This window comes from Girardinichthys multiradiatus, chromosome 18 (assembly GCF_021462225.1).
Source record: "Girardinichthys multiradiatus isolate DD_20200921_A chromosome 18, DD_fGirMul_XY1, whole genome shotgun sequence".
In the NCBI taxonomy this organism is placed as follows: domain Eukaryota; kingdom Metazoa; phylum Chordata; class Actinopteri; order Cyprinodontiformes; family Goodeidae; genus Girardinichthys; species Girardinichthys multiradiatus.
The window spans coordinates 17,705,917-17,726,379 of record NC_061810.1 but is presented as its reverse complement, the minus strand read 5'-3'; the positions used below and the strand labels follow the sequence as shown (position 1 = coordinate 17,726,379).

The 20,463-nt window shown below is 38.4% G+C and overlaps 1 protein-coding gene across 3 annotated transcripts in view; it reads left to right on the top strand.

The window, feature by feature from the left end:
- Positions 1 to 20,463, top strand: part of dscamb (Down syndrome cell adhesion molecule b) — a 164,797-nt gene that overhangs the window by 119,526 nt on the left and 24,808 nt on the right. For all 3 annotated transcript variants that reach the window (XM_047392202.1, XM_047392203.1, XM_047392204.1), the window contains exons 11-16: positions 3,739 to 3,918; positions 16,022 to 16,218; positions 18,423 to 18,519; positions 18,798 to 18,926; positions 19,003 to 19,170; positions 20,393 to 20,463. In XM_047392202.1, the coding sequence (XP_047248158.1) occupies positions 3,739 to 3,918; positions 16,022 to 16,218; positions 18,423 to 18,519; positions 18,798 to 18,926; positions 19,003 to 19,170; positions 20,393 to 20,463 (842 nt within the window). The remainder of the gene's footprint in view (positions 1 to 3,738; positions 3,919 to 16,021; positions 16,219 to 18,422; positions 18,520 to 18,797; positions 18,927 to 19,002; positions 19,171 to 20,392) is intronic.

Below are 20,463 nucleotides of genomic sequence, written 5' to 3'. Positions count from 1 at the left end.
AGGGAAGAATAACCTAACAACAAGGGCCCTCTGAGACCCACTTGCACACACTACATAAACATACAACCACTAGTCTCTCCCCACTGAATAAACAGGGAACACACCCTCCCCAACACAAGCAAAATTTTATGAGACTTTCATCATTGCCTTATATATACCATACATTAAAATGTCAAAATGCAAAAATAACTGAGAAAGATATTCTTGAGAATTTAATGTTGGCTGAATGATCCCTCTGTACTATATTTCACGTGTAGCCACATATGTCAAAGGCTCTAAAAGATTACAAGGACTGTAAATGTTAAATTCTTTAAAATTTTAGGAAAATAAAAATCAAACTGTTGTTACAACTTGTGTTATTTGCGTCAACCAATTGTTCAAATATAAATATGCGGTCACACTGCTGTGTTTGCCAAGACCTGTGTTGACTAACTGATTTGCATTTGTATGGCTCACAAGAAACTTTCTTTACATGTGAAAGCCTGCCCCTGACCTGAGGAGAGGGGGGTCAGGGGGGCAACATTGACAAAGAAAGCTGACGTCAATTCCTAGCAATTTACGGTGCTGATAGAAAACTGCCGTTTTCAGCCACTATCCTGAAGTTCTGCTGCAATTTTACGTGTCAATAACAGCCGATAATCCCGCGTTTCATGCAGTGTTCAGCCTGACAGCCTTCCTCACTCCCGGTGTCCACCAGCGGGTTCAAAGAAATGCCGCCGCGACAGGCACCAACAACCTTGCGACCACAGCTCCAGTAAGCTGCCTCGGCAATGGGGGTGCGGAACATGGCCCACTCGGACTCAGTGTCCCCCACCACCCCTGGAACGTGTTTGAAGCTCTCCCGGAGGTGGGAGTTGAAGCTCCGCCTCACGGGAGACTCCACGAGGCGTTCCCAGCAGATCCTCAAGATTCGTTTGGGTGTGCCAGGTCTGACCAGCATCCTCCCCCACCATTGGAGCCAGCTCACCACCAGGTAGTGGTCTGTGGAAAGCTCCGCTCCCCTCCTCACCCGAGTGTCCAAGACATGCGGCCGCAGATCAGATTACACGACAACAAAGGCGATTATCAAACTCCGGCCAAGAGTGTCCTGGTGCCAAGAGCACATATGGACACATACTTATGCTTGAACATGGTGTTAGTTATGGACTATCCATGACCGGCACAGAAGTCCAATAACAAAACACCACTCAGGTTCAGAACGGGAGGGCCATTCCTCCCAACCACAACCCTCCAGCTCTCACTGTCATTGCCAACGTGAGCATTAAAGTCCCCCAGCAGAACAAGGGAGTCCCCCAATGGGGCGCTCTCCAACACTCCCTCCAAGGACTCCAAAAAGGGTGGGTAGTCTGAACTGCCGTTTGGTGCATAAGTACAAACCACAGTCAGAACCCGTCCCCCCACCTGTAGGTGAAGGGAGGTTACCCTCACCTTCACCGGGGTGAACCGCAACATACAGGTGACAAGAAGGGGGGGCAACAAGTATGCCCCAGCTTAGCGTTTTTCACCAATGGCAACTCCAGAGTAAAGGAGTGTCCAACCCCTCTCAAGGAGACTGGTTCCAGAGCCGGAGCCCTGCGTCGACTATTTCTAGCTGAAACCTCTCTACCTCGCACACCAACTCAGGCTCCTTCCCCACCAGAGAGGAAACTTCCACGTCCCAAGAGCCAGTTTCTGCAGCCGAGGATCAGACCAACAAGGTCTCCACCTTCGGCCGCCACCCATACCGCAATGCACCCGACCCCTTTGGCCCCTCCCACATGTGGTGAGCCCATTGGAAGAGGGACCCACATTTCCTCTTCGGGTTGTGCTGGGCCAGGCTCCATGGGTGAAAGCCCGGCCACCAGGTGCTCGCCAGCGTGCCCCACTTCTAGGCCTGGCTACGGGCAAGGGAACACTGTTTCCATTTATCTTATTCGTCATAAGGGGTTTGTGGGCTGTGCTTTGTCTGATCCCTCACCTAGGACCTGTTTGCCGTGGGTGGCAGCTTGATGGCAGCTGTTGTTGGCACAACCAGTTATTAGGTTTAGAGGGCTATTACATTTTCATGTAGTGTCAGAGTGGTTTGGATAGCTTTTTTCTCTAAATAAATGAAGCAAAAGTGTGACAACAAAGCAAACAGAGGAAATCTGTAATGGGGGATATGCTTTTTCACAGCACTGTATTAGGCTAAATACAAGAAGTGTGGGTAATAAATTAAAAAGTAAAAGCAGTAATAAATTATATAAAAGCAGACAATTTCATGAGGTATGATGGGCATCTTAGACTGGCTGTTGATTTAAAAAAAAAACGTCTGGTAAAAAACTATTATTGGTAGAAATAAAAATCACTCCTTTCAGTGAATTATTTGTCATAAGACCATTTTTGGTCCAGAAAATAGGTTACTGGCATAGATTTAGGTAATAAAGAGCTGTTTTTAAATGAATGGAACTAGAGATAAAGGTCAGCTGTCGTTATCACAACTTGCCCAACGTGGACTCTGTAATTCAAGGAAAAACACACCTACCTACCTGGAGGCCTGAACAGTTACCACTTGACCATTGGAGTGTTTTTTTTATTTGCTGGGAAGTGATTCAACTTAATTCTCCATGTAAAAAGCTGGTCCACTCACAAAGTCATAACTCACTAGTCATCATAAAATATTGACCATGCACTCTGACCTTAACAATTGGCCTTGGTTGTATTTGTTAACACATTACATGTGAGTGGCTAGTGAACTCTGGCCAAAATCACGTACCTGACCAAAGTGACGATTTCTAATTAGGCTTGTTTCTAACTTTAGAAATTCTTACCTTGCAACCATGTGCAATCACACAAGAGGCAGAACACAAAAAGCCTGGTTGCAGAGTTTTTCTTTTGTCTGGGTAACTGTATGTATTTGCAAAGGAGTGTTTTTTTTTTATTGCAAACTGCTAAGAAAAAATGAAAGGCCTAATGTAGACACCACAAATATTAGGTCCTGGAGACATCATCTGTAGGTATAGGCCATCTCTAGAGAACATACAAAATTTATTGATGGATGAATATTTCAATTATTTATAACCACATTTTAACCTCAGATCAGGTAAAATTCAGTTCATTTTACTTATTTGGTGCCACTTAACAACAGAAGTCATCTTAGGGAGAGTAAAATAATCTATTTCAGGTCAGTTTTCAATCTGTCTGATACATCCAGATTATGTCTGTTGTGGATTTTTAATGTGAGTGATTTTGAAAGTCAAAACTAAAACTGAAAATCTTTAGGAATATTTTTTCCCTCTACTAAATGTGTTTAAATAACTTAATGCAAAACTTAATGCAGTAGGGTGTTAAGATTTACCAATAATATGCAAAATATTCAGTCAGAGTTGGACGCAGAATAAAACTACAGAAAAAAATGCTTTGTCTAATTTTCCAGGACATGTAAGAATTTCATCAACTCAAAGATAGGCTGCTCTCTTCTCTCCTTCTGGATGTTTTTAGCCTGCACCAATCATGTTAAACATGAACATTATGTCTGTTCTGATTACATTACTCCAGCAGCTCAGACCTTGGTTTCGTTCTGCTCAGCAGCTGTTTGGCGATTTAAGGATTCAGGCTTTGTGTTAAGAAACATGTTAACAGTCCTCTTTAAATCTGACAGACTTTGTTATCAAATCGGTTAAAGCAGAGGCATGGTCACACATACGTGCACACGCTGTATGAACCACACAAATCAGTTTTTCCCAAACAATCTAATCTTGCCTATTCTTCTTGCATCAGGTGCTGGCGTCCCCCAGTTTCAGCCCATCCTTCTGAACAGTGGCTCTCGAATCCAGCTGCTGAGCAACGGTTCGCTGCTTATCAAACACGTGCTGGAGGATGACAGTGGCTTCTACCTGTGTAAGGTCAGCAACGACGTTGGAGCTGATGTCAGCAAGTCCATGTACCTCACCATCAAAAGTAAGAACTGGTGTTTAATGATGATCTATAGCCCCTTAATATAGGATATAGTGTGAGTAAGCCATGTTAAATCATATCAGCATTCATAAACCTTTTAGTCTCACAGTTTATCAATAATGAATCAGTCTCTCAAAATCAGTATAGAGGATGAATTTATTATCTATTCATTAATCTGTCCTGTATGTTTCTCAGGATTAGGGTTTATGCAGGATCAGTTCTAAAATTAACACTTCAATTAATGTAAAGAAAAAAACTTATAAAATATGTAATGAATAAATCAATGTATAATCAATCACACTAAAGTGTACTTACTAATGATTTAAATAAACAAAAAGAAACAAAACCACAAATTTATCAGCTAACAACAAATATTACCAATTAAGTTTGCTATACTACTTCAGACTGTAAGAGGCAGTTTAATGACTTGGGAATGAATATTTAAAATACTAGTTTAACTTATTAAAGTCTAAGACTTTCACTCAAAATCCTGAAGAAAGGGGTTTTACAGGCTAACTTTTAGTCTAATCTCAATGTTACTCTAAAAAAGGAAAAGATGATTAAGTTTCAGAACCAGCTTCAGCACCAGGACTGCCATGATAGAAGAGGAAAAGAGTGTCTTAAAGAAAGTTAAGTGACGCTGATAAAACATCTAAGGTCAGGCGGAGAAGAAAAGAATAAGTACATTTACACAGCAATAGCGGAATACAGCAAAATGTCCAGTGTAAAAAAAAACATTTATTCCAACTTAATCTGACACAGGGATTGTGCCTCGCTCTGACCTGGTTGGGAACGGCTACTTGAGAAGTTTTTTGGTTCTGTCTTACTGAACCTAGACTTGCATACACTTCTGGTAGAGGAGTAGTCATGAAGGGGTGATCAGCCAATGAGTGGAGGACTTAGGCCAATGTTAGGAGTTGAATATAAAAATAAAGTCTATTATTTTTTTCAAAGTCACATTCTTTGGGCTCATAGAGACCAAACCTTTCAACATTACATTATTCTAAATGTGCTAACTATTTCATGACTGTGGTTATTTTTACACATGATCATCCCACTGAATAAAAAGCCAGATTCACATTTCAGGGTTTAGCACACGGATTAACATTTAAGGTAACAACTAATCATTGACTATTCCAAAGATTCATATTAGCAATATAAGATCATTTATTTAAGAGAAAGTTTGACATGTGTTGGCAGGCTTAATTGTGTAACAGTTTAAGTCATAAAATCGTTCATAAAGACTTTGAAGACTGTCAAAATACATTTTGTCTGTTGTCTAAATTTGTGATCTTTCAGACATTTTGAAGCGACCTGCATCTAGATGCCTAATGCTGGTAAAAGGTCAAATCTGAGTTGTTTGTGTGTAGCACAATTGTTACAAATGAGCATTAAATGTAAGATAAATATGATAAATGCTCAGAATTAACAGGGTTATGATAACTTGGAGTCTTTTTTAACAGTTTGACAGGGAACATCACTTTTAAAATATTAGTAGTCAAAGCGAAGAACAGAAAACAAATTTTCAGTCTGTTAAAAAGCTGTCAATTTGGCAATAGCAAAAGCAGCAGTTCTTTCTTCAGTAGTTTATGTCGTAAAGTCACAGACTATTGAACATGTACCCCCCCAGGCCTCCCTGCAGTGCTGGGAGTGGCTCTTTATTTTCATGGAGCTCAGATGTGAGTGGAGCTTATTTTCACTTTTTTCACTACAGTCATCAAACTAGAGTACGAGTATCCCTGCTGATGGGCAGACCTGTCTCTGTTTCATTCTGCTCTCTGTATCCTTCTTTCCACAACCGTCTGATATGTGAAAACACATACATATTACAAATCATGACCAAAATAGAAGAGATTTTATGTGTTTAAAAAAGGGTTTTTCAGTCTGGCCCTGACTTACGGCCACTCTGAATAAAAATAATATGTATGGTACTTTCCTTGTGGGTAAATATGCATTTAATATCAGTAATATGTGTTGACATGCCATAGATGCCTGTGTGTCACCATGATTAGGTCTCCCAGTGTTTAAGGCTGGGAAGCTGTCAGCACTGCAGAAGAGTGCTCAGAGACAAACATACTGTGTTTTCATAGGTCAGTTTTCTGACTGTGGCATCCAGTTGCTATGCAGCAAGCTGACCTATGGCAGTACTAACCTTACATTCTGTATCTATTTTGCACCACACAGGGAGGAAAAATTCTGGTTAAAGCTGCTATAGACTCAACACGTAGTTGCATTTCAAAATATACATATATCTAAGATGGATGTAAGGTCATAAAGACCTGTGGCCGAAAATGCAGCTATTTAACCAGAATTTGTTTGTTTAGGTATGCTATATCTGTTTAACAATGTAATTACTAAAAGCACCAGTAATGGTCACATATCCCTAATATTATTGGAACATGGTTGGTTTCCATGATGTGGCATGCAGGATGTTGGTAGCAGAATAACACATCGGGTTTTTTTTTCATACGTTTATTCAAACTGGTATCATTTGCCTCCTGCTGGTGTATGCACATACAGTTCACACACACATAAGTATGTTTTTCACTCTGCTGAGGAAGTGTGTCTGTCCCTGCATTTATGTTTGTTTATTTGTTTTGAGGGGCTGAACTGCAACAAAAAGTGCTTTTAGATTTTTTTTTGTATTGTATTCTTGAATTAAATTTGTATTATTTATTTATTTCTATTATTTTATCATGTTATAAGTCTTTACATTGAAAGTTTATTACTTTTCTCTGTTTCTGAACATCCAGTGGACATAAATATCTACACACCCCTGTTAAACTGCCCCGTTTCTGTGTTATAAAAAAATAGCACAGGATAAACAATTTTAAAACTTTTGTTCCATGTGGTTTGGATGTTTGGTTTTTTCTTTTTTTCGAAGAAAGGGCTTCTGTCTTTCAATTCCACTCCTAAATCCATACATGTGGAAAGAGATTATAGTCACATGCAGAACAAAACCAGTACCATTGAGAAATTCCTTCATCTGCTCTTGGCAAATGTGTAGACAAGCACAAACCCTGGGGTGTTTACACTTTTTATATCCTCTGTATACCACAAACACATTTTAAACTTCATAGAATGAAAGAACATGTAAAAGAGTGTCCAGCCAGAATACAACTTATTTCCTTTTTAGAAAATGCCATGCAGATTTTCTTCTTTAACTTATATTCTTGGACTTCTCTATCACTGCTTCCCCATTTCTGCCATATAACTGCAAGTACCATAAATTCTAAAAGAGCTCATAAACTTTTATTTATTTATAGAGTATGTGAAAAATATGTGCTGTTAAAATGTATTCAAACAGTGTTGACATGAGCCCAGATAAAACTTAATTTTGGTTCGGGTTTGGAATACCGCCCGACATTTGGGGACCTCTGCTATGTAAATACAGCAGTTTCACACTTAATACCCCTTTCATGTTATCACATTGTGTATTTCTGTCATGTATTTAAGAAAATTACAATCAGATCTTTTAGTCTAACACTTTTGTGTCATAAGCGACACAACTAAAATTTGCCACATACACTGTGCATATGCATCACTGCTATGGAGATTATGTACAAAGAACAAGAACATTTTAGCCATAATCTGTTAGTTCATTCAAGCATGGGAAAAACATGCAAATCAGTCCGACATGGCAGGGAAGTTGTTCCCGCTTTCTGCTTAATTCAGATAATAATTATTTGAGCTTCAGTAGCACTTAGAAACTATTTATAAAGCACTGAAGTAAAACACAGCAAAAAACAAAATAGTGACTTCTCGGCAAGAGATAACTTGTCCTCATACAGTATTTAACTAGGTTGTATCATAGACAATACTCATACACATACTTCATAAACATGACAAGAATTGATGTTTCACAAAATTTGCCTAATTTCTTTTTTAGAAACATAAACATGTAAAACATTTTTGAAATTTTAGATTTGCTGACATACAGTATATGGCTAGATTAAAAAAAACTCATTTAGTGTCTCAATGGGTGTGTTTGGAGTAGGACCTAAGTTCAAGGAAGGTAGGATTTGCATAATGAGAATTGAATAATCAGTGCCTAGTGCAGAGACAGGCAAACGGAAAATAACGGGAAGAATATTGGGAGGATCCGTGAAAGAACAAGGAGAACTAGATAGCTTATCTGCTGAACTGAAACACAAAAAAACCAAGGGGGAAAATTTACAGAAATAATTCCAAACGTACAAACAGAACACAAAAATATACTAAGAAACTAAACAAGGAATGAATTAATAGGGCAACACCCTTTTAACAATGAACAAAGAGAAATTAACTGAATATGGCAAGAACCAGAGACCATAAATAAACAACAAGGAATTGCTGAGAACACAATCACAAATAAAAACCAAAACCTGAGGATTATAACAGTTACAGCTGCTTTAAGCAAAATGTTCTCTCATCCTATAGTGCATGTTATGTTATCTACGCTGCATTAAACAACAATAAAATATTTAAATGCACTTTGCTATAGCTGCTGGCTTCAGTTTCTATGTTGTTTTGGATTTTATCAAGGGGATATGGACAGCTTCAGGGCTGTATAGTTGTATAGATATTTAAACATTTACCATGTTTATTTAGAATTTTTCTGGTTGCTTCTAAAATGCCTGAGATTGAAATTCAGGTACAAATCCTTCATATTTTCTCAGATTAATAACTGTTAATCAAAGTTTGTGTTGCTCTTACCATTACTAAGTGCTGTTTTTGCACATATTGGAGGTGATGCAACTTAGTCATTAATCCCAGTTGTTCTTTACAAAAATTTTGTTTTACAATGTATGCTCTGTGCATTTAAAGCTGAATTTTCCTGCAATATTATAAAGTCTTTTATGATTTAGTTTAGCTTTGATGCGGCCTTATTTTCATGTTGGCACAGGATAATGCTATATGTGCTATTCTAACCCTGCTGCCATTGGCTGATGTAGTCATTACATGCTGGCTCAGCCACACTCTTTTCACTCATCAGCAGATCACATTTCACATTTCAATTCCCAAAATGTACTTATGTATTCAAGATGCTTTCAATAAAAGAGTACTTACTCGCATGAGTGGTTTGAAAACTGGAGACCATTACTGTATTCCTGTTCACCAACACTATTGTGTCTGCAGTTTAGTGTTTATCTGTTTGCAGGTTTAACTAAATATTACTTGTCATTTGTAAGCAATCTTAGTTTTTATACATACTGAGGGTGTATTTTATTGTGAGGGTGTCGGTGTATCTATGCATGCTGCAGTCTGTGCATTCTGCCTGCATGCTGCATGTGCAGTCGTGAATGCCTGCGTGAGACGATTGAACTCTTGAGTGCATTTCTGCCTCATTTAAATCAGTCAAAAACCTCAATTAGAAGTCACCATGGGGCTCAGGGGAAGAGTGGTCTGCATGTTTCTCTGCTTTATTTGCACTCTCAGTCGTTCTCTGTTTATGCACCCTCAGCTGGTAGTGAAAGATGCAAAGGTGAAACGACACATTATTTGCTTTATTTGAAATGAAAAAATTATGCGCTTTTAGATTAGGGCCCCTTAAAGTGTTTGATGGTGATATTGATTTCTATAAAACCTAAATATTGGATGACTGTGCTTAAAATTTAGTACACAGTGATTCATGGTGACTTGTTTTAAAGTAAGTAAACATTAATTTGCTGTTAGTCCTTTTAGTTGATGCCAGTCTATGTAGCATCAACATAGTCAATGATGTGGCAACTGTTCAGAGGTTTTGGTACAGATGCCCCATCAGGATTTTTGGCACAATCTTGGATAACAATCCGAGTCATATGAAAATACCTATTTGCAGATATCCAGTTCCACTCTTCCTTAAAATTAATTACTTTGATATAATCTAAAATATTCATAGCTTTATAATTTGTTTCTAAAGAGCACTTGATGTACACAATTCTTGGGAAATAAATTCAAGTCCAGCTTCTGCTGACAATATTTTCAAGAAGAGCAGTTTCCTGAAATACTAGCTTAACACTAGCAACTTAATTGTAGGTTTTGATGCGACTTGTTGATATTTCGACTTGTAACTTACTTCAGTTGCAGTTGTGTGATCAAAAGGTTAATCTCTGACTTCATAAACTGCTTTGAAAGTCATAAATTTTGTTGACCAGTGCTTCAGCCGTTTTCCCTCTACATAGGACAACTGTCTTAGCAGGACTCATGCACCTCATAGGACACAGACAAACCAGGACCTGAAGCTGTCAATTAGGTATCACTTTCATTATTTACATTATCTATGAAAACATAGATTTGTTTGACCAATAAAATAATGTGCAAGGCCCATCATGCAGTTTTGCAAGCCATACACATTGAAATAAGCCATGATAAAAAACAAAATAAATAGCTGGAGGTGCCAGTGACAAAAGCAAGAACAAGTGTCAAAGAGTCCGTGATTGTTTAAAAAAAACTTTGACCAGAATAGGAGTCTGATCACCAGTAATGGATTGTTCAACCTTTAAGGAGGTATCAAACTTTTTTATTAAGCTCACATGTCTGCATTTTAATGGGTCTGAAGTAATATTCAAATCTTGTCATTTTTGTTATCTGTAAGCAGAAACTCATCCCAGTTAAAAGAAATAAAGGTTTCAAACCACCCGTTTGTGCGTAAACAATCTATAAAATGTGTTTAGTGAATTGAGTTATTGAAATAAATGAACTTTTCAATAATATTCTAATTTATTGAATATGACTATAGTTTCTTTAGGGTGGTTATATCAATTTCTGTGTGATGATCATTGCATTATTTTTCTCTAATTTAAGGGAAGGTGCAGAGGTTTGTGTAATTTGCATTTATTTAATTTGGCTGTTAAATCCATTTTTTATGTGAGATCAAACAGAAGTTTATGAAAATCAACATAAAAGTTAATTTCCACGTGTAAAACCTAAAGAACAAGCGAAAACTGATAAACTGCAAATATAATCCATTATGACAAATAAATCTAAAGTTGAAAACGGACTATTACTTTAAAGTTAATAAGAAATACTAATGCGTAAAATTGGTAGCTTCAGAGTTCTTTAAATAAATCATTTGAACTTTTCTATTGTAATACAGAAGAAAGTGCAATGTCCAATAACATAAGGAAACTGTGCAGTCAAATGAGATGTTCAAACTTGCCCATCCCTAATTTCTCTTCTAGCCTGATCCCTCCATATGAGTCAACATACTCTACCTCTCTGCACCATTCTCTTGCTCCCTTTACGTCCCTCTCATTTTCAGCACCTCAGCTTTCATTCTTTCCCTCGTCTTTCTGCGCTCGCATCTTTCTTTTCCCATGTGTTTTTTTTATTATCTGACCCCTGTAATATTGCTGCATATTAAGAAATATACATCGACAGAGCAATTACAGGCTATCAAAAAGAATACCTTTAGCCTGGGGCAATGCAAGTGCTGCCTGGTAGATGCAGGGAGATTAGATGAGGAGATGAGGAAACCTCACCTTAATGTGAGGCAATGAAACACAACCAAGGTCAGTAAAGATCAGAGAACATATTTTATATGTTTCATTCACATGCAAAACACATTGATACAAGGTCAAATGGAGACTCAAATGTCTCTTAGTGCACAAATGAATTCGTATATTCACTCTGTACTCATGCAGGCAGTTGACCAATGAATATTTTCATGGGTGCTCTTTTTAAAGTTGCTCAAATGAGCAAACATGATTCTCAGTGATGTTAACTTGCTCTGCCAAGGTCTTCGATTTGGATGGGGAAATAAGTTTCCATTAAGGAGCAATAACATTTAGAGAAGGGGCAGAGGAAACTACAGTTATTGGACTCACTTAAAATTCATAGTTGGTATGCAAAATAAATCAGCAGCTTCCTTGGCAGGGGCAGTGAGTAAGGCAATGATGGCGTGGGGATCGAGGGAGAGGGCGGGGCTGGATATGAATAAGAAATGAGGTTTAAACATAAGCAGTCCCAAGTCTGACACACAAAACCACACTGACATACAAGAACCTCACTTGCAAATATAAACACATGAAAGCTGCACAACTCTTTGATTTTTCTTTCTCTGCTTCTGGCATGGAAAGGTACCTTGTGGAAACAAACGTGCTCAGCAGATCTGTGTGATTGTTTGTGTGGGTGGTTGTTGTGCGTGGGATGTGTGCTTGTATGTACAGCATGTGCTTCCAAACTCTTGATCTGAGTTTAGCATACAAAGTACAGACCAACTGTTAACTTTTATTGGTATTAATAACTTCTTTATGTACAGGCATCCATCCATCCATCCTAGTCGAGTCTAGGCATGTGTGCTGTGTGGGTTTTGCATGTTTTTCCCAGGCATGAGAGGCTGCTTAAGATACGCAACAACTCTGCTCCAGCCCTGGAAACTGTAGTAGCTGAGTGGATGCTATAAATGGGAAATGGACTGAACTTATATAGCGCCTTTCCAGTCAAACTGACCGCTCAAAGCGCTTTACACTAGAGGCACATTCACTAACACTTACGTTTATACACCGATGTGCAGATACGTTGGCAATTTGGGGTTAAGTGCCTTGCCCAGGGGCACATCGACATGTGGCAGGAGGAAGCTGGAATCGAACCCGCAACCCTCGGATTGCAAGACACTCTTTTCACTGAGCCACAGTCGCCTTATAATTGGTATTTATTTCATCTTACAAGGAGAACAGCTCCTGGTTGATCTAAATTGAACACATCAGAGCACAACACAGCACCAAATCAATGAATTCCAGTGTTCCAATCACTTTCATGGCTGCAGGTGTATAATGTTTGGTATGGAGAAACCTGACTGACCTGCACAGAGTCCTGACCTCAACCTTCTTGACCACCTTTGGGATGAATTAGAGGATGCAAATCTGGTTTTTCATATAAATATGAACACAGTCCTAATCCTTGTGGAAGATGTTTAGAAGAACGAATACCCCATTACCTGAATTACTAATGAGCAAACAATTGAATTTGGATTTCCTAAAGACTTATTTTATACCAATGCCTTGGTCATAGCTTGAAACATATGCAGAGGAGGTTCAGTAAAGTCTGATCACGGGTTTGCCTAGTCCAAAATGGTGGCTTGAGAAGAACAATTCTGTCCTCCACTCTAAGCCAACAAACACACATTTTTTTAGTCAGTGTTTGGTTAAAACTACCCATCTTCAGTGCCAACATTATAAACCCAGCATTTAGTTTTGAAGAACTAACCTGCACGGGGCTGCTAGGTGGTGCAGTTGGTAGCACTGTTGCCTTGCAGCAAAAAAGTCCTTAGTTCAACTCTTGGCTGGGGGGCTTTCTGCATGGAGTTTGCATGTTCTCTCCATGCATGTTTGGGTTCTCTCCGGATACTCTGGCTTCCTCCCACAGTCCAAAAACATGACTGTTAGGTTAAATGGACTCTCTAAATTGCCTTTAGGTGTGAATAAATGTGTGCGTGGTTGTTTGTCCTGTATGTCTCTCTGTTGCCCTGCGAGGGATTGACGACCTGTCCAGGGTGTACCCTGCCTTTCACCTGTAGACTGCTGGAGATAGGCACCAGCTTCCCCGCAACCCACTATGGAATAAGCGGTGCAGAAGATGAATGAATTTAGTTTTAAAGTACAAACCCAATAGCTCTTCTGTATGTAACTATAGATTAAAATTACAAGCATTAAAATATTAGGGTAGAATCTTTTGACACCGAGCTTACTTTAGGCTCACTAAAATATTCCACAGCATTGTATTTGCCCAAATTAATTAGAATTAAACCAGAATTAAACATTAAATTTTTGTAACCATGTAACCTCCCTGACACTTCACTGCAGCTCATTTGTGAAGTCAAAATAAATGCAGCTTGATCCATAAAAGCCCTTGAGGGCATGATCTTCTGCTGTGTATGCATGTCTCTACTACTGTTTTATTTTTTTTACTTACATGTCATTTTTAGTCATTGAGTACAGATGCACAGCTCAGAGTAGACCAGGAAGTATTTGCTTGTCATGGTGTGTTCCTGAATGAGAATGTATCTGCGTGTCTTTTTGCGTGCATGTCTTTGTTTGTGCCTGTAAGACACAACAGCACGGCCAGCGGACTAGTCTGCTGTGTACGAATAATCAAAGTAGTCTCTCTCATCATTAAATCATGGCTGTCCTGGTGGGACCCTAAGGAGGGAGATAGAGGGAGTGAGTGAGGGATCATAGTTAACGCTGCAGGGGTACATGCTCTCTCCCTCTCCTCTATCGTGTACTGAGGGTGAGATGTGTCATGAGCACAAGTCTTTTCTGCTCTCTTTGCTCGCCCACTTAGCTCCCCCAGACACAGCTGCTCACACACACACACACACACACACACACACACACACACACTAGTTTGTGCATATGCACACATAGTGAAACACTCTAGCTCACTGATATGTTATTCAGGAGTGTACAGACATTCGCTCACTGACTCAGACACACAAACTGCATCTTTTCTAGGAAGCAAAGACCTCTAACCAGGGCTGCATTAGAATCTGCCATATGTAGCTGCCATTACAGTTCTGTTCAGTGACACAGTGTTCTGTACAGCATACTAACTCCCCAGATCCCACAAATCAAACCATTAAAATGAATATCATAAAAATGTCTGCATAACATAAAATCCATGTATCAGACTGTCTTTTAAAAGTACACATCAAGCTAAACAACAGTTTTTGCTGCTGCCTTTTGTTAGGTGAGCAGTGACCTATGTCATCACGTGAAATGTTACAGTTTCATAGACCGATATAGCCTTACATAGATACTCTGATAGCTGTTATTAAAATCATGGGAAACCAAATGCCCTTAGAGGTCACCTAATTGTTAAATGAAATCCACTCATGTGTAATTTATTCAAAAAAGTACAAATCCAGCCAGAGTTAACATGAATGATGTACATCAAAGCATATTCATGTAATAAAATGCCCTAGTCAAAGCCCAGACTTAACTCCAACTGAAGCAACCTGTAGCAAGACTTAAAAATTGCTGTTGACAAATGCTCTCTGTCCAAGCTTAAGTTTCTTTGCAAAGAAGAATCTGTAAAAATTATCTAGATGTACAAAGCTGGTAGAGACATACTATAAAACACTTGCAGCTGAAGCACAAGGTCAGAGAACTGACACAGAGGGGGCAAAATACAAAAGAACGACACATTTCAGTGTTTTATTTGTAAAAATAAAATGTTAAACCATGTATATTTTTGCTTCCACTCAATTATGCACTACAAGGAACTGGATATTGAAAAAATATTGTTATTATTCAAAGTGGCATACAACTGGACAAAACATCCTTGATATCTGTGATGCTCTAAGTCAAACTTGTGGCAAAAATATTGTTGAATGCAACAAATGGGTTGTATGCTATATAGTGATTTAAATATTTCTGTGAACACATAAAAGTCTGAGTGATCGCATTTTAGGCTATAATTTAAGATAAAATACAGTAAGAGGAAGATATAAAATAAACCTTACATATTCATCAATCTCCACAAGTTAACACAACATGAATCCAACTCAGTATGTTAAGATTTAAAAAACTGAAAGCATCACCCAACAGTCTCAGTGTTATGCTAAGAAGTCAGCTTTAAGTAGACAAAAAGATGAAATAAAGGAAGTATGCAAGTGTATCTGTGTTTAGTGATTTCAAACTGAAGGTGAGACGTTCACAGCATACATTTGTGCGACTGATCGACACACACTCACACACTGACTAGATCTGCTGCTAATGAGCTCGGTGTGTGGTTACGGCATAGAGCCAGACTGGCTCCACACTCAGACTGATGGGAGTTCACACAAGAGTCAGAGCTTTTTTCCTCATCCTTCTGCCTCATCTTCAGAAAAGCAGCATGTAACCGTTTGCTGTCGTTATCAAAGCAGGCGCAGGTTCACCTTAAGGGCTCCTTTCCAATCTCTAAGTATCGAGGAAGACAGGCAAGTCAAATGTGGCTTCATGATGATCCCTGGAGAGTTTTAACGGTTGTCACAATTATCTCAGAGAAAGTGAAGCTATGTTTTTTTTTTTCCACACAAAGCAAGATTGTGACGTCAAGTCACAAATTTATCTCTTTTTTTAATTCTTTGTAAAACTAAGTCCACTCTACTGCCCCATTAATACTCCTTTTTGAGTTTTTCTCATTACTTTTTGCTCCCTAGTACCAGCCATGATCACCTCCTACCCAAACACCACTCTGGCCACGCAGGGTGAGGAGAAGAGGATGAGCTGCATTGCTCACGGGGAGAAACCCATCATGGTTCGCTGGGAGAAAGAGGAGCGCATCATCAACCCCGAGACCAGCCGTTACGTGGTTACTGTCAAAGAAGTGGCTGACGAAGTCATCTCCACACTGATGGTGAGCAATCAGTGTGACTGTAAATCTAACTGAATGTGAGGGGAGTGATGTCACTCTGAGGTAAAAACAACAGTAAGGGGAGTTGGAGTAGAGTTGGATCAACTACTATGTTACGGGGAAAGTTTAGTGGTGTGAAAAAGTGTTTGACCTCCTAGAGATTTTCTTCTGGTTTTGCTTTATTGTCACGCTCAAATGTTTCCTCACATTTATTTTCAGACATATAATCTGAGTAAATAAAAATGACCTAACTATATGTACCACCACTAGTGACAACACTTGCCATCAAACATTTTTTTACATGTTTTTTCTACATCACAGTGGAGGAATTTTTCATTTAATTTCATTTGAAAATGTTTATTGAACATTACAGCAGATGTAACAGCAGTATTTACTAATACTCAAGGACAGGAGCATGTTTGACTGTCGGTGTGATATTCTTGTTCTAAAATGCTGTTAGTCTTAGCCTTTGTCTTGTCAGCAGAGGCCGCCCAGACATAAGCAAGCTGAGCCGCTGCTTAGGGCCCCCAAATCATCTTGGGCCTCCCAAAATGCTTGAATTTCAACACAGACCATAGGTCTAGAATTTTTATAGTTGGCTATTGGGAATACAAATACTATTACATTTGATTAAACAGTTTCAGCATAGATAAAGTAAAAGATTTTAAATGGTTTAAAATAAAAATTTTAATTTTGAAAGAACTGGCAAGTGTACAAAGCATAATTTTAATTGTTTGATTGCTGTGTTATAAATACAATTTGATGCTATGAGTTTAGTTTTTATTTGTGTTTGGTCTAGGTTTATTTAAAAATACTTCCCAGCAAATAAAAACCAATTCTCCATGATTGCATTTCAGCTCAGCGAATCAAACTTGGCCCCCTCTCCCAGTATGTTAAATCTGTATTGAAACGCTGTTAGTGGTGATGTTCTTAACAGGAAGAGGAGCCCCAAATGAAATTCTGCTTAAGGCCCCATACAACCTTGGGCCTGCCCTGCTTGTCAGTCTATAAAATATTTTTCCAAAAGTCTTGGAAATACGGAGCCTCTCAAAGGACATTAAGGGGTAAAATTAAAATAAAAAGACATTCTCATTTGCACCACATACTTTCTCATGCGGGGCAGATACTTTCATATGCGCACCAGACTCTTTTTTTGTGCGCACCAGATTCTTTCTCCAATTCATTGTACAACTAACAGAGTATTTCAAACTACCTGACCTAAATGTGCTTTATTTCTGGCTTGGGATTCAATAAAATGACGTTGCTGCGTCGCTTGCTTAACGTCACCCTTATATTGTTTAAGAACAACACTTGAAACTAATGTTAAAGTTCTGCGGTCTATGTTAGCGAAAGTATCTGGGGTACAGATTAAAGTATCTGGTGCACATGAGAAAGTAACCTTAACTAAAGCTTTGAGGGCTGCAGTACTTAAGATGTTGTTCTGGGTCCTTTATGACCTCCTGGATGATCATCAATGTGGTCTTGGAGTAATTTTGTAGGCTGGGCAGTCTTGGGAAGGTTCACCACTGTTTTCTCCACTTGTGGATAATAGCTTTTACTCGAGTTCAGAGGATTGTTAGAAATGACTTTGTAACCCTTTCCAGACTTAATTATATCAGTGACTTTGTGTCTTACCTGCTTTTGAATTTCTTTCAATTGGGGCATGATGTGTTGCCCAAATCTTTTAGCCTACTTCCTATGGTCATACAGGTTCTGTTTAACTGATTTGTTGATCGCACTTTTGATGTGACCGGTAAAGGAGCTCTGAGTAAGGCAGGGGGTGATTACTTTATCACATGTGCCAGGTTGGTTTGAGAAAGCTTTTTTCTCTTAATAAATGAAAACATCTTCTGGAAAGGGCTTTGTGTGTTTACTCTGGTGATCTTTGTTAAATGTTGAGTTGGTTTAATGATCTAAATCTTTAAGAGTGACAAAAAAGCAAAAACAGGAGAAACCCTTAATGGGGTAAATACGTTTTCACAGCATCATGTCTACTTTTTCAAGTTTAACAAATATTTGTTCAGAAATAATTTAGTCTTTATTTTCCCTCTTGGCTTCGAATGGAAGATTTTTGGATTATGTTAGAGTAAGACAGGAAACTGCTGGAAAAATCACACACAATTCAGTGACTAGAATGAACCAGTTTTATAAGTGGTAGTCCAGCTGTGCCTTTCTGAAAATCCAGAGTGTGGTGCATTTCTCTGCAGATCATGCCAACTGTTCGTGAGGACTCAGGGTTCTTCTCCTGTCATGCCATCAACTCCTTCGGCGAGGACAGAGGCATAATACAGCTGACAGTGCAGGGTAAGATTTCGTCTCCTCTGAGCTCAGGAAACTTGTGTTTAGGAGATGTGAATAAAACCTTATCTCTGAGTTGTAAAGATTAATTTTATTATTTTCTGTCCACATTTATTAATGTTTTTGCCCTAAGTTCTGGTATTTATATGATTTTACTGGTGATATTACAGTGTAAATTGATCCATAGGACTTGTCTTTCTTTGATACATGTCTGTTTGAGGATATCTGCTTATATTTTCCCCCCTCTCTCTCTAAATATACTGTTTTGTTTTACATTTCCTCAGAACCACCTGATCCTCCAGAGGTGGAGATCCGGGAAGTCAAAGATCGAACCATAGCTCTCCGCTGGACCATGGGGTTTGATGGCAACAGTCCGATCACAGGATATGATATTGAGTGCAAGAACAAATCAGGTACAGATTAAAATGAGATTAAAAACTGCACTAAACTTAAGTGTATGTTCACAATTCCCCATGTTGTTTCTTCCAGCTTCATGGTTGTCAGCCCAGGTAACCAAAGATGTGTCACCACAGCTTAACCAAGCCACTATTATTGACCTCCACCCTTCCTCCACTTATAATATCCGCATGGTTGCCAAGAACATTATTGGCAACAGCAACCCCAGCAATGAGCTCACCATCACTACTGATGAAGCAGGTTAGTTAGCTTCATTTGAGGATAACATTCCACTCCCATTGACTTTATATAACACCTAACACAGGCTGTAAGTAAGACTGCCCACCAACTCTGAAGAATCTTAAAGTTAATAGAATAGTGAAGATTAACAAAAAAAGACAATTATATGCCAAGTAAAAAAAGAAACCAAATCAAAAAATATTTTATTTATGACACTGTGGAGAGGAAATAGTTATAATTTACCACAAACCTAAATGAAATGATCAAGAGTTAGTTTGCTTTTCAGTACAGAGACGTAAAAACAGAGTGCACCTTGCTGTAGGGAGTGAGACTCAAAGTATAGCGAGTGTGATGGTAGTACTACGATTTTTTACAAAGCAGGAATCATCTCCTAGTTGCACTCTTACTTACAACCTGAATCTGTACATACACAGGCGGAAAGACGTGCACACGTGATCTCATGAAAGAAGTAAAACAAGCAATTATTTACAACATAATGCATTAAGATAAGTTTCAAAACACATTTACTGACTGATAATTTCAAATTATGCTTCTGCAATAAAAAATACATCTAAAATAAAGGTTAAACACATTTTGTATAGTTTTAATGGAGAAACTTTATTTTCACATTATTTACTTAATTTAATCATTACATTGAAGAAAGACAAACAGATGTAAATGTAAATATTTTTGTTAGACAAAAATATTTCCTCTCTAATTAGAGGTTTTTAAGTTTTGGTTTTGGCCAAAATTTGTTCAGTTTTTGACAATATTCAGATGGATGTTTGGCAGGGACATTTTCCAAAGAATAATGATTATTCTAAAAATAATAACTGCATAGCTGTTGAGACTATAATCTCATATAAATGACAAATAGAGCCGTTCAACATTGCTTTTAGTTAGGCCTATAAGTGTTCACTTATCTTCTATTGCTTGTAATGATTCCTCCTGGGCATTATAGTATGCTGAAATGGCACATTCGATCAAATTAATAACTAAACTGAAGCTATAAAGATCTTTTATTTTCATTCTTTTTGTCTCATTATTTAAGTGGAAAGTTGAAGATATTAGATTTTTTAATCATTATTGATGTGAGGTTAAAGCTTTAATGTTCATTACTGAGTTTGACTGTGAAGGGAGAGATTTGTAGCTCAACAGCATCATCTAGTGGGCATGTTTTTCGACTCCTTTCTGTTTTCGGTACAGACTTGTGGTAATGGTAAATGATATACCTGTTTCACAGCTCCTGATGGCCCTCCACAAGATGTCACTCTGGAGCCCACCTCCCCACAGAGCATCAAAGTTTCCTGGAAG